At 39.7% G+C, this 12,289-nt stretch overlaps 1 protein-coding gene and 1 long non-coding RNA gene across 2 annotated transcripts in view; both read right to left on the bottom strand.

Moving 5' to 3' along the window:
- Positions 1 to 1,571: 1,571 nt before the first annotated feature.
- LOC120033659 lies at positions 1,572 to 3,326 on the bottom strand. The gene is made up of 2 exons (XR_005473974.1): positions 3,142 to 3,326; positions 1,572 to 2,356 (listed from the first exon to the last, which is right to left on the bottom strand). It is a non-coding gene; the product is annotated as an uncharacterized LOC120033659 (long non-coding RNA).
- Positions 3,327 to 6,124: 2,798 nt separating this feature from the next.
- LOC120033482 (zinc finger protein 135-like) overlaps positions 6,125 to 12,289 on the bottom strand; it is a 143,988-nt gene continuing 137,823 nt past the window's right edge. The window contains exon 3 of the mRNA XM_038979849.1: positions 6,125 to 9,403. Coding sequence (XP_038835777.1) covers positions 8,894 to 9,403 — 510 coding nt within the window. The 3' untranslated portion in view covers positions 6,125 to 8,893. The remainder of the gene's footprint in view (positions 9,404 to 12,289) is intronic.

Raw genomic sequence — 12,289 nt, 5'->3', positions numbered from 1 at the left:
TGTGTGCAAATTCTGCAAGCGGCTCCACACCACTGCTCTATGCCAGTACGCTAAAGCCATGATAATGCATGCAATGCTTTATTAAAAAGGTATTTTATTTCATGTGTTCTGGTACCTCAGAGCCCCCCAGGTCACCACCCTCTTGGATTCACTTCTGGTTCCATCACCTCCCAATTTACAAATGAAGCACTGGAGAAGTGGGTAGCTGCCGCTGCCTCCTCCAGGACACATCTCCTTTACATAGAGTTATTCAGGCTGTTGATTGTGGCCTCTGGAATGTTGTCCCACTCCTCTTCAAAGGCTGTGTGAAATTCCTGGATATAGGAGGGAACTGGAATAAGCTGTCGTACACGTCGCTCCAGACCATCCCGAACATGCTCAAAGGGTGACATGTCTGGTGAGTACGCAGGCCATGGAATTGGGACATGTTCAGCATTTTCAATTGTGTACAGAGTCTTGCGACATGGGGCTGTGCATTGTCATGATGAAACATGAGGTGATGGCGGCGGATGAATGGCAGGACAATGGCCCTCAGGATCTTGTCATGTATTGAACACTAATCAAACGTCAGTGAGTACCAGATTGAAAGCCCCCTAAGCATGTCCAGATGGGCTCCCAATATATATTTAAGGACAAACTTCTAGGTCCACTTTTGGATATGTACAGTGTATTGGGGTATGATATGCTCTCGAGCTCAGACACAGACAATAAACATCCCCCTGAGATTGTTGCAATACAATTGGATAATGAGAACATGTATCACCCTTGTTAAGCCCCACAAATTTGACCCCAATACCTCAGACCTGTGTGTTAAATGTAACACGCATTTAGGCACCTTGTATCATTGCCTGGAGGAATGTGCTGAGATACAAACGTTTTGGAGCTCAGTACTGCGCTATATCTCTGAGATGACCTCTACCCCAATACCACTAATCCCTAAACTATGCCTCCTAAATCTTTACCCAGAGAATATCTCTTTACATAGGAGCGAAAAGAAAATGTTTGACCTCTGGCTATTACAAGCTAGACGTTCAATTGCTCTCCACTGGAAGTATGTCAGTTCCCCCTCACTTGGTCATTGGTAAAAATAATTAACATCAAGTCTGACTCTTGAATAATCTATTTATATAGTGAAAAAGAAAGCCCCAGAGTTTCATAATATTTGAGATCCGTTTTGTGAGTTTTTCCAAACCGGTGATATTCTAGAATCATTGGAACTGTAAATCCTCGATTTTTATTGGCTCTAGTTCTTAGAGGTATCTGCTTTATCTGCATATTACACGTTTTATTTGGAAATGTTTTGGTTTCCTTCCCCAGATCTGTGCCTCAACATAATCCTTTCATGGAGCTCTACGGACAATTCCTTCCACCTCATGGCTTGGTTTTTACTCTGACATGCACTGACAAATGTGGGACCTTATATAGACAGGTGTGTGCCTTTCTAAATCATGTCCAATCAATTGAATTTACCACAGGTTGACAACAACCAAGCTGTAGAAACATATCTAATGGAAACAGGATGCACCTGAGCTCAATGTCAAGTCTCATAGCAAAGGGCCTGAATACTTATGTAAATAAAGGTATTTCTGTTTTGAATTTTTAATACATGTACAAACATTTCTAAAAAAACTGTTTCCTTTGTGAGGAACATTGATTAATATTTTTTTATTTAATCAATTTTAGAATAAGGCTGTAACGTAACAAAATGTGGAAAAAGCCAAGGGGTCTGAATACTTTCCGAATGCACTGTGTGTATTCATATCAGAAGGCTGTGCAATACAAAAGGGGAATAAATATTTTCTAAAAGTGGGTAAGATGGGGAGTGTCATCCTACCACTCACTATCACAAGGGTTAGTAACTCCACAGGCTCATTTCATATAACTTTAAAACACTACTTCAATTACTTAGTGATCACTCCAGATAGCCCAGTGAGTAAAACGAATTCTGGCAATACTGGTGTCAAACCATGCAAGTGTCAGTAGCATGAAATAACATCTACCTTCTCATTGAAACAGTTCATCATGAAACAGTTCTACTGCAACTTTCATACACAGTGGGAATTTGGAATGAATAGCACAAACTTAGTGAGATAAAACCTGCTCTTACCATGAGAAACAGATTTCCCAATCTTCTCCTCCTCTTCTTCATCTTTAATGTTGACATTCAGCTCCAGTGTTTGACTGCAGTCTTCCAGCTTCACTGATGCCATCTCTGGATCCTGCGGTGCAAACTGGGCCTCGCGGTCACAATCAGGACCCAGTGACTGTATGCTTGGACTCCGTGTGGAAGGAGAGAGGCAGGCTGGGTTTGTCCTCACTGTTGATGTTTCCGCCCTCAGACTTAATCTGAGTTGGCCTGAAGTAATAAAGAGAAACGGATACAAAAGTTAGTCTTGACAGTTCTGGCACTTTCTTTATTCTCTAAAAATATTGTTTCAATTTAGGTGCAGGAGCACCACAATACTGTTGAGCTAATATTCTATAAGAGGAACATGAGCTCAAACAGTAGACATTTGAGGTGCCGGTACTCAGCTCCGGTGAGCTCCTGTCCAAGTCAAGCACTGATCTCATTTCAATAGATCTGGTAGCTAAACATTGACAACAAAACATGAATTAATTCACATTAGACAAAGTATACACTTTAAATCAGGCTACACAATTTAAGTGCACTTAATCTATAGTAGATTTCCTGAATTCACATAAATGACTCAAAAAACATTTAGTACAAGGTTGCAGTATGTTGTAGGCAGCACTATGTACTATTTTCCTTAATAACCTCGTCTTCGGTGTATTATTTCAATCAAAACCAATAGTATATCTGTTCACACCATAGTAACATTTATAGATAAAGATAGAAACAACGTAATGTGTGTGAATATTAGTACACATGTAGAAAACTGATAATCATTACATTCAGCTTCAAAACAGTAGTGCAACCGTGAAATTGTCTCCCTCTGCCTGGACTTTTTATCATTGTATTCACAGGAATGTCCCTGTATTGATGTGTAATTTTGTTATTATTGTTGCAATAAAAGAAATTGACGCAGACCGAGTGGCGCCGCCATTTTACGAGCTCGTGAACGAATTCAGAAATCTCAAGTACATATATTCTTTAGAAAGTTTAAACGTGCTATTACATACCTGTAGTAATGAATAGAAACGGACACGAAGGTTATCTTCTTGACTGCACCGTTCTGGCGCTTTCTTTATAATGAAGAATGGTGCGCGTCTGCCCGGAACTTCCTGTCCTTCCACTAACACCGTCCGTGCATTCCGGCATCCTTGGGAAGGTTCTACCGCATTACAGGAGAACGGGGTCGTAGCCTCTTCCAGGACACATCTCCTTTGCATAGAGTTGATCAAGATGTTGATTGTGAAATGCTATTTCTAGAATATTTTCTGGTCTGTGGAGCAACCAGACGCTGCACATGACACATTTATGAAATTGATTATTCCAGTTACTAATAAGCACTCACCTATTAAGGAAATGACTGTAAAAACTGTTAAATCTCCTTGGATTGATGAGGAAGTGAACAATTGTATGGGTTGAGAGGGATGAGGCAAAAGGTATGGCAAATAAGTCTGGCCGGCCAACCGATTGGCAAATGTACTGCAAATTAAGAAAGCGTGTGACTAAACTAAATAAAAATAAACTATACTATGAAACCAAGATAAATTATATAAAGAATTATAGTAAAAAGCTTTGGAGCACATTCAACAAAATTCTGGGGAAAAAAGACAACTCAGCTCCTTCATACATTGAATCAGATGTCTCATTCATCACAAAACCCACTGATATTGCCAAGATAAACAAACTTAGGGATGACATGCCAGCAACAAACGCTGACACTACACATCCAAGTATAACTGACCAAATTATGAAAGACAAGAAATGTACTTTTGAATTCCGTAAAGTCAGTGTGGAAGAGGTGAAAAAAAACGATTGTTGTCTTTCAATAATAAGAAGCCACCGGGGTCTGATAATCTCGGGGCAGCAGGTGTTCTAGAATCAATTTTAGTATTTCAAAATCCAGTGAAGTTAATTTTTCCATGACAGGTACCAAAGCCCTTTGTAGGGTCATGTGAAGGTTTTTGTGGTTAGAGCTTGGGGCCAGTAACTGGCCCCAATCCCTGAGCTGACAAGGTGAACATCTGTTGTTCTGTACAGGGCAGTTAACCCACAATGACCCCAATAGACCGTCATTGTAAATAATAATTTGTACTTAACTGACTTGCCTCATCAAATAAAGTTTTTTTTTTTTATGGTATAAAAGGTGTTTTTCTGGAGTTTGATAAAGGTGTTATATAAAGGTGGTATGAAATGTGTTATATCTGGAGTTGAATAAAGGTGTTATATAAAGGTGGTATAAAAGGTGTTTTTCTGGAGTTTGATAAAGGTGGTATGAAGGAAAAAGGAAACCACACACTGCTCTTGGTAGTATCACTGATATTTAATAAGCTTTACGTATCGGCCTCACCACCTCCGTCAGAGCTATTGTGAATTTTTTTAAATTAGCACCCTTATGTAGACCTAGCCCCACCCACATCAGTTCCACACATCGAAAGGGGTCGGAGGCAAAGGAAAAACAAATAAGTGCTACCAAATATAACAATATGCATTTCACAAACACTATAAACACACATACACTATAAATAAGACGCATTAAACACGTCTGTAAAACCACAATGAGGACATAGCAAGTTTTCATTAATCATTGGGTACATCGTACGAAAAACATCAGAGTAATCTTAATAAATAGGCACAAAATTCATGTTCAAATTCACAACATAACATACATAGGCATTTCATCATTAAGTCCTTTAGGAAATAATGTTTGGAGGGTGAAACTCCCAAAACATTCTCTTTTACTCAGAGTATTATTAATATCTCCTCCACTGTCTGATATCTTAGCTTTCTCTATGCCACAAAATCTAAAGGTAGAAATGTCATGCTTTCAGTCATTGAAATGTACTGCGGCTGGAAAATCCCTGTCGTTTCTCCTGATTTAACTTTTATGTTCACTAATTCTCTGTTTGAGAGAGCGGGAGGTTTTACGGACATAGCCCACATGGACATTTAATAATGTAAATAACATGGGTGGTGGAACACATAATAATGTCATTTATTTGGATTTTCACCCTCCAGACATTATTTCCTAAAGGACTTAATGATGAAATGCCTATGTATGTTATGTTGTGAATTGGAGTGTGGAAGGAGAGAGGCAGGCTGGGTTTGTTCTCACTGTTAATCTGTCAACTCTGGATAGAATCCCAGTTCTAAATAGAAGTCTGAGATCAACCTCCTGGTCCTCCCCTGTGCAGGCTACACCCCCTCCCATTGTTACTGTGTGTATGAAAACATTTTGAACAATGGCTTCCTAAAATGCTGTGGTGCTTACTAACACAATAGGAAAGGTTGTGGTAGATGTGGGCCATCACAGGTGAGTTCACAGCTCTTTCACTCTGAACATTCATATCAATGACTCACCCTCAAATGGACCATCAATATCAGAGTTCTACAAGACTATTTACATAATAAACTGGACATTACAACAGTCTGACTCTCAATATAGTCTTGGGTATATATTGAACTCTAACAAAGGGCCATGGAAAAGGTCTGTTGAAATGGATACTGTAGTGGTGTAGAGAAAGGTAACACAAGCTTCCTCTCTGGTTACATTATCCAATCGATAGATAGTGGGTAATTCTTGAACTGAATGGGAAATGTTGTCTCTGGACTTTGGTACCTAATAAAATGCTGTTATTTAATTTAAAAAAAAGTTTTTAAATGAAATGAGTCTGTGTAGTTACTAACCCTTGTGATAGTGAGTAGAGGATGACACGCCCCTTTTTAGCTTTCAACTCTTACCCACTTTTAGAATAGTTATTTTCCCCTTTTGTATTGTACAACCTACTGATATGAATACATATACTACCAGCCAACAGTATGGACACACCTACTCATTCAAGGGTTTTTCATTATTTTTTACTATTTTCTACATTGTAGAATAATAGTGAAGACATCAAAACTATGAAATAGCACATACGGAATAATGTATTAACCAAAAAAAATGTTAAACAAATCAAAATATATTTTATATTTGAGATTCTTGGAAGTAGCCACCCTTTGCCTTGATGACACACTCTTGACATTCTCTCAACCAGTTTCATGAGGTAGTCAGAAGAGGAAACAATGATACAATGTAGTCTAACAACATCTCTCTCAAACAGCACAGTTGTGAGATGTGTTTCACTGTAGAAGCACTGGTCCTCTTACATTTTAATTCCAGGTTGCATATTACAATATTTAAGGGCATATCAGATGGTCTGCTCTGTCCATAACAGTCACACCAAGCATAGGGTTGGTTGGTATAAGATTGAAATGGGTAAATAATGTACCTGTGAAAACCCTATGAAATAGCTCCCCAATACCATCTGATGTATATATTTAATGTATTACATGAATGGTGACCACACCCCTTCCAAAAATACATTTAAATTGTGTTTTACTGTGATTATTTCCACCCTGCTGAATGTATTCAATGTATTCCATTTCAAATGTGTCTCCCAGTGCAGCTTTACTTCCAGGCTATTATGACACATCTGTCAGTTTCTTCTATGTTCCTAGGCCTCTAGTACAATGGAAAAATATTGTTTTTGGTCACTACCATCCCAAGAAAATACCATGCTACTTTTTTCTTCTTCATTGTACTACAATCCTACATTTTTGTATGGGCTGTTCTTCACATCAGAGTGCTGCTGCAGGCCCTTTGCCTCTCTTGACCATGTCGGGCGGCCCGGGCACAACCCACAAAGCTCAAGGCGCGCTCTCCACTTCCCTCTGGTAGCCTGATAACACATCACTCCCGACAGACACAAGCATAAATGTAGCAGCCTATACACCTAATCATTAGTGATCTGACATGCTGTATTACATGGAAACTGTAGGCTACTAACAACAGCTACATAGTCTAGTTTACTATGGTCCTGTACCTCTGGCCAGGGTCAACAAAGTGGTAATGTTGTGTATTGTATATACAGTATTTCACTTCAAACAGTTTATTTCATTTAAGAGAAAAAAGGTGGTTGCCCAGCATAAATTAATGTACAAACATTTTTCATTACAATCTTGTCACTTAGCAGATGCTCTTATCCAGAGCAACTTACAGGACAAATAAGGGTTAATTGCCTTGCTCAAGGGCACAATGTCAGACTTTTCACCTAGTCGGCTCGGGATTCAAACCATCAACCTTTCAGTTACTGGCCCAATACTCTTAACCGCTAGGCTACCTGCTACCAGATCAATTAACTTCAACACAGTTATTCAAATACATTCATCATCAATGACTAAAATAATAAATCTAGTATTAAAAGACAATTATAATAAACACAAGTAGATTCATAGACTGTTTATCATTAAACAAAAGTTTAGTAATATAAAATAATCCACCCAAACCAATGCTAAAAACTGGTCATCACACCACCTTTATCTGATATACACTGAGTGCACAAACATTAGGAACACCATCCTATTGAGTTGCACCCCTCCTTTGTCCTCAGAATTAGCCTTAATTCTTCAGTGCATAGACTGTCCACGGTGTTGAGAGCATTCCACAGGGATTCTGGCCCAATTCTTCCTAAAATTGTGTCAAGTTGGCTGGGAGTGGATCTCTACTCCGAATAGCTCCTTCCATCTCTTCCCACAGATGAACAATTGGATTGAGATCTGGTGACTCGGCAGGCCACTGCAGTAAGCTGAATTCACTGTCATGTTCTTGGAATCACTCCTGGACAAGCCTTGTTGCATAAAAAATCTATTTGCAGATGGATACACTGCTGCCATGAAGGGATGCACCTGATTGGCAATGATGTTTAGATATCCTGTGGTATTCAAACATTGCTCCACTTTTATCAAGGGGCCCAATATGTGCCATGAAAACACACCCCATCATCACCACCAGCCTGCAATGTTGACACGAGGCATGATGGATGTACTCATGGTTTCCTCCATACCCTAGTCCTCCCATCAGCATGAAACAGCAGGAACAGGGATTCATCAGACCAGGAAATGTTTTTCAAATTCATTCTCCAGCGTCCAGTCTTTCCATTTCTTAGCCCACTGCAACTGCAGTCTCTTGTTTTCTGCTGAAAGCTAATGGGGATCCATAATGAATCCATAATAAATTCATAATAAAAACTACATCAATAAGGATTATAGTTTTCATCTGGGTTCACCTGGTCAGTCTATGTCATGGAAAGAGCAGGTGTCCCTTCATGTTTTGTACACTCTGTACATGTTGTGTCTACCAGCTCTTTCCCACAGAAAACTGCAGAGAGAAGCAGTACCACCCAGTCAACCATCAGACTCCATTGTGAGACACCTCACAGAGGATATTCAACCCTAAGGGCAAATCCAAGGTCAACTCAATATCTTTACAGTAGAAGCTAACAAAACACACCAAAACTGACAAGGTGCACACTGATCAGTAAAGAGAGGCTAACATTCTATAACGCTCCCTTTCCTCTGCACAGTTCTCTCACAGTGAGAAACTATAGGATTACAATAGTGTTCTATGCTTTCTTCATTTGATCCAATTCAACGTTGCCAATTATTTAATGACATGAGAATGAAGTGGAGTGACTAATCTTAGCTGGTCTGAGAGAACTCCTTTATGTATACATTGGTGTCTTTTTAAATGGCTCATTCTGTAGAATCTCTTCCCACAGTCAGTGCAGTGATGTCTTCTCCCGTGTGTGTACATGTTCAAGTCATTTTAAGTGGCACAGAAGAGAGAAACTCGCCGCACAGTCAGAGCAGATGTAAGGCTTCTCTCCTATGTGTGTTCTCTGATGACCTTTTAGCTCAGCTGTTGTTTTAAAACATTTTTCACAGTCAGATCAGTGGTCCTTTATGTTTACCTTGGTGTTTTTTTAAGGTGCTTTGTCGAGAAAAACTCTTTCCACAGTCAGAGCAGGAGTAAGGCTTCTCTCCTGTGTGTGTTCTCTGATGACGATTTAGCTCAGTTGATGTTGTGAAGCATTTTACACAGTCAGAGCATAAGTAAGGCTTCTCTCCTTTATGCATACGTTCATGTGATTTTAAGTTGCTCAGTAGAGAGAAACTCTTCCCACAGTCAGAACAGGAGTAAGGATTCTCTCCTGTATGTATACGTACATGTGCTTTTAAGTTGCTCAGTTGAGAGAAACTCTTTCCACAGTCAGAGCAGGAGTAAGGCTTCTCTCCCGTGTGTGTTCTCTGATGACGTTTTAGCTCAGTTGATGTTGTAAAGCATTTTACACAGTCAGAGCATATGTAAGGCTTCTCTCCTGTATGTATGCGTTCATGTCGTTTTAAGTTGCTCAGTAGAGAGAAACTCTTTCCACAGTCAGAGCAGGAGTAAGGCTTCTCTCCTGTGTCTATCCGTTCATGCACTCTCTGATGAATGATCAGAACCTTTAATGTTGTGAAATTCTTCCCACAGTCAGTACAAGAATACAGATTCTCTCCTGTGTGTATTTTTAGGTGTATTTTTAGTTTTGATAGAAATGGGAAAATCTCCTCACAATGTGGGCAGTGGTGTGACCTCTTAGCTCTGTGATCTTCCTGCTGTTGCTCTCTGGATGTAGAGAATGTGTCAACATGGTTTCCTGTGTGAACAACATCAGAAGAACTAGTCAGTTGGTGTGATATACAGTACCAGTCCAACGTTTGGACAAACTTACTCATTCAAGGGTTTTTCTTTATTTTTACTATTTTCTACATTATAGAATAAGTGAAGATATCAAAACTATGAAATAACATATATGGAATCATGTAGTAACCAAAAAAAGTGTTAAAACAAATCAAAATATATTTTAGATTCTTCAAAGTAGCCACCATTTGCCTTGATGACAGCTTTGCACACTTGGCATTCTCTCAACCAGCTTCACCTGTAAGGCTTTTCCAACAGTCTTGAAGGAGCTCCCACGTATGCTGAGCATTTGGCTGCTTTTCCTTCACTCTGCGGTTCAACTCATCCCAAACCATCTCAATTGGTTTGAGGTCGGGGGATTGTGGAGGCCAGGTCATCTGATGCAGCACTCCATCACTCTCCTTCTAAGTCAAATAGCCCTTACACAGCCTGTAGGGTTGTTTTGGGTCATTGTCCTGTTGAAAAACAAATGAGTCCCACTAAGCCCATACCAGATGGGATGGCATATTGCTGCAGACTGATGTGGTAGCCATGCTGGTTAAGTGTGCCTTGAATTCTAAATAAATCACTGAGTGTTACCAGCAAAGCACCCCACCATCACACCTCCATGCTTCACAGTGGGAACCACACATGCAGAGATCATCCATTCACCTACTCTGCGTGTCACAAAGACACAGCAGTTGGAACCAAAAATCTCAAATTTGGACTAATCACACCAAATTACAGATTTCTCCCGGTCTAATGTCCATTGCTCGTGTTTCTTGGCCCAAGCAAGTCACTTCTTCTTATTGGTGTCCTTTAGTAGTGGTTTATTTGCATCAATTTGACCATGAAGGGCTGATTCACGCAGTCTCCTCTGAACAGTTGATGTTGATGTGTCTGTTACTTGAACTCTGAAGCATTTATTTGGGATGAAATTTCTAAGGCTGGTAACTCTAATGACCTTATCCCCTGCAGCAGAGGTAACTCTTGATCTTCCTTTCCTGTGGCAGTCCTCGTGAGAGTCAGTTTCATCATAGCGCTTGATGGATTTGCAACTGCGCTTGAAGAAACTTTCAAAGTTCTATAAAATGTTCTGCATTGATTGACCTTCATGTCTTAAAGTAATGGACTGTCATTTCTCTTTGCTTATTTGAGCTGTTCTTGACATAATATGGCCTTGCTCTTTTACCAAATAGGGCTATCTTCTGTATACCATACCTACCTTGTAACAACACAACTGATTGGCTCAAACGCACTAAGAAGGAAAGAAATTCGACAAATTAACTTTTAACAAGGCACACCTGTTAATTGAAATGCATTCCAGGTAACTTCCTAATGAATCTGGTTTAGAGAATGCCAAGAGTGTGCAGAGCTGTCATCAAGGCAAAGGGTGGCTAGTTTGAAGAATCTCACTTTTTTGGTTACTACATGATTACATATGTGTTACTTAAAGTTTGTTTTCACTTATATTACAATGTAGAAAATAGTAAAAATAAAGAAAACCCTGGAATAAGTAGGTGTCCAAATCTTTGACTGGTACTGTGCATGTCAATCAAATTTATTTTATAAACCCATTTTACATCAGCAGTTGTCAGAAAGTGCTTTACAGAAACCCAGCCTTAAACCCCAAAGAGCAACCTATGCAGATGTGGAAGCACAGTGGCCTAGAAAGCAGGAACCTTGGAAGAAACGCAGAGGAACCAGGCCCAAAGGTGTGGCCAGTCCTCTTCTGGCTGTACCGGGTAACATATGTATTCATATCAGTAGGCTGTACAATACAGGGGAATAAAACTATTCTAAAAAGGGGCAAAAGTCATAAATGAGCCATATCCTCCACTCACTATCACAAGGGTTAGTAACGGCACATACTCATTTCATATCATCCTCCACTCACTATCACAAGGGTTAGTAACTACACAGACTCATTTCATATCATCCTCCACTCACTATCACAAGGGTTAGTAACTACACAGACTCATTTCATAGAACTTTAAAACACTGGCAGTTTGTCTACTCCACTTCTTTAGTCTACTCTCTGATCACTCCAGATAGCTCAGTTAATAAATGCTGACAATACTGGTGTCAAACCATGCAAGTCTTAGTAGCATGAAATAACATCTACCTTCTCATTGAAACAGTTCATCATGAAACAGTTCTACTGCAACTTTTTATACACAGTGGGAAGTTGGAATGAATAACACAAACTTAGATAGAACCTGCTCTTACCATGACAAAGAGATTTCCCAATCTTCTCCTCCTCTTCTTCATCTTTAATGATGACATTCAGCTCCAGTGTTTGACTGCAGTCTTCCAGCTTCACTGGTGTCATCTCTGAATCCTGCAGTGCAAACTGGGCTCCACTGTCACAATCAGGACTCAGTGACTGTAGGTTTGGACTCAGTGTGGAAGGAGAGAGGCAGGCTGGGTTTGTCCCCACTGTTGATGTTACCGGCCTCAGACTTAATTCTAGTTGTCCTGTAGTAACAATGAGAAACAGACAGAAAGTTGTCTTGACAGTTCAGGCACTTTCTTTATTCTCTAAAAATATATTATATTTCTTCTTGTTCAATTATCTAATTCAGTACTTGACTTGGACTGAAATAGGTACCGGTACT

Source organism: Salvelinus namaycush, chromosome 40 (assembly GCF_016432855.1).
Source record: "Salvelinus namaycush isolate Seneca chromosome 40, SaNama_1.0, whole genome shotgun sequence".
Taxonomy (NCBI): Eukaryota; Metazoa; Chordata; class Actinopteri; order Salmoniformes; family Salmonidae; genus Salvelinus; species Salvelinus namaycush.
The sequence above is the reverse complement of the archived record's forward strand: the minus strand, read 5'-3'. Positions and strand labels throughout refer to the sequence as shown.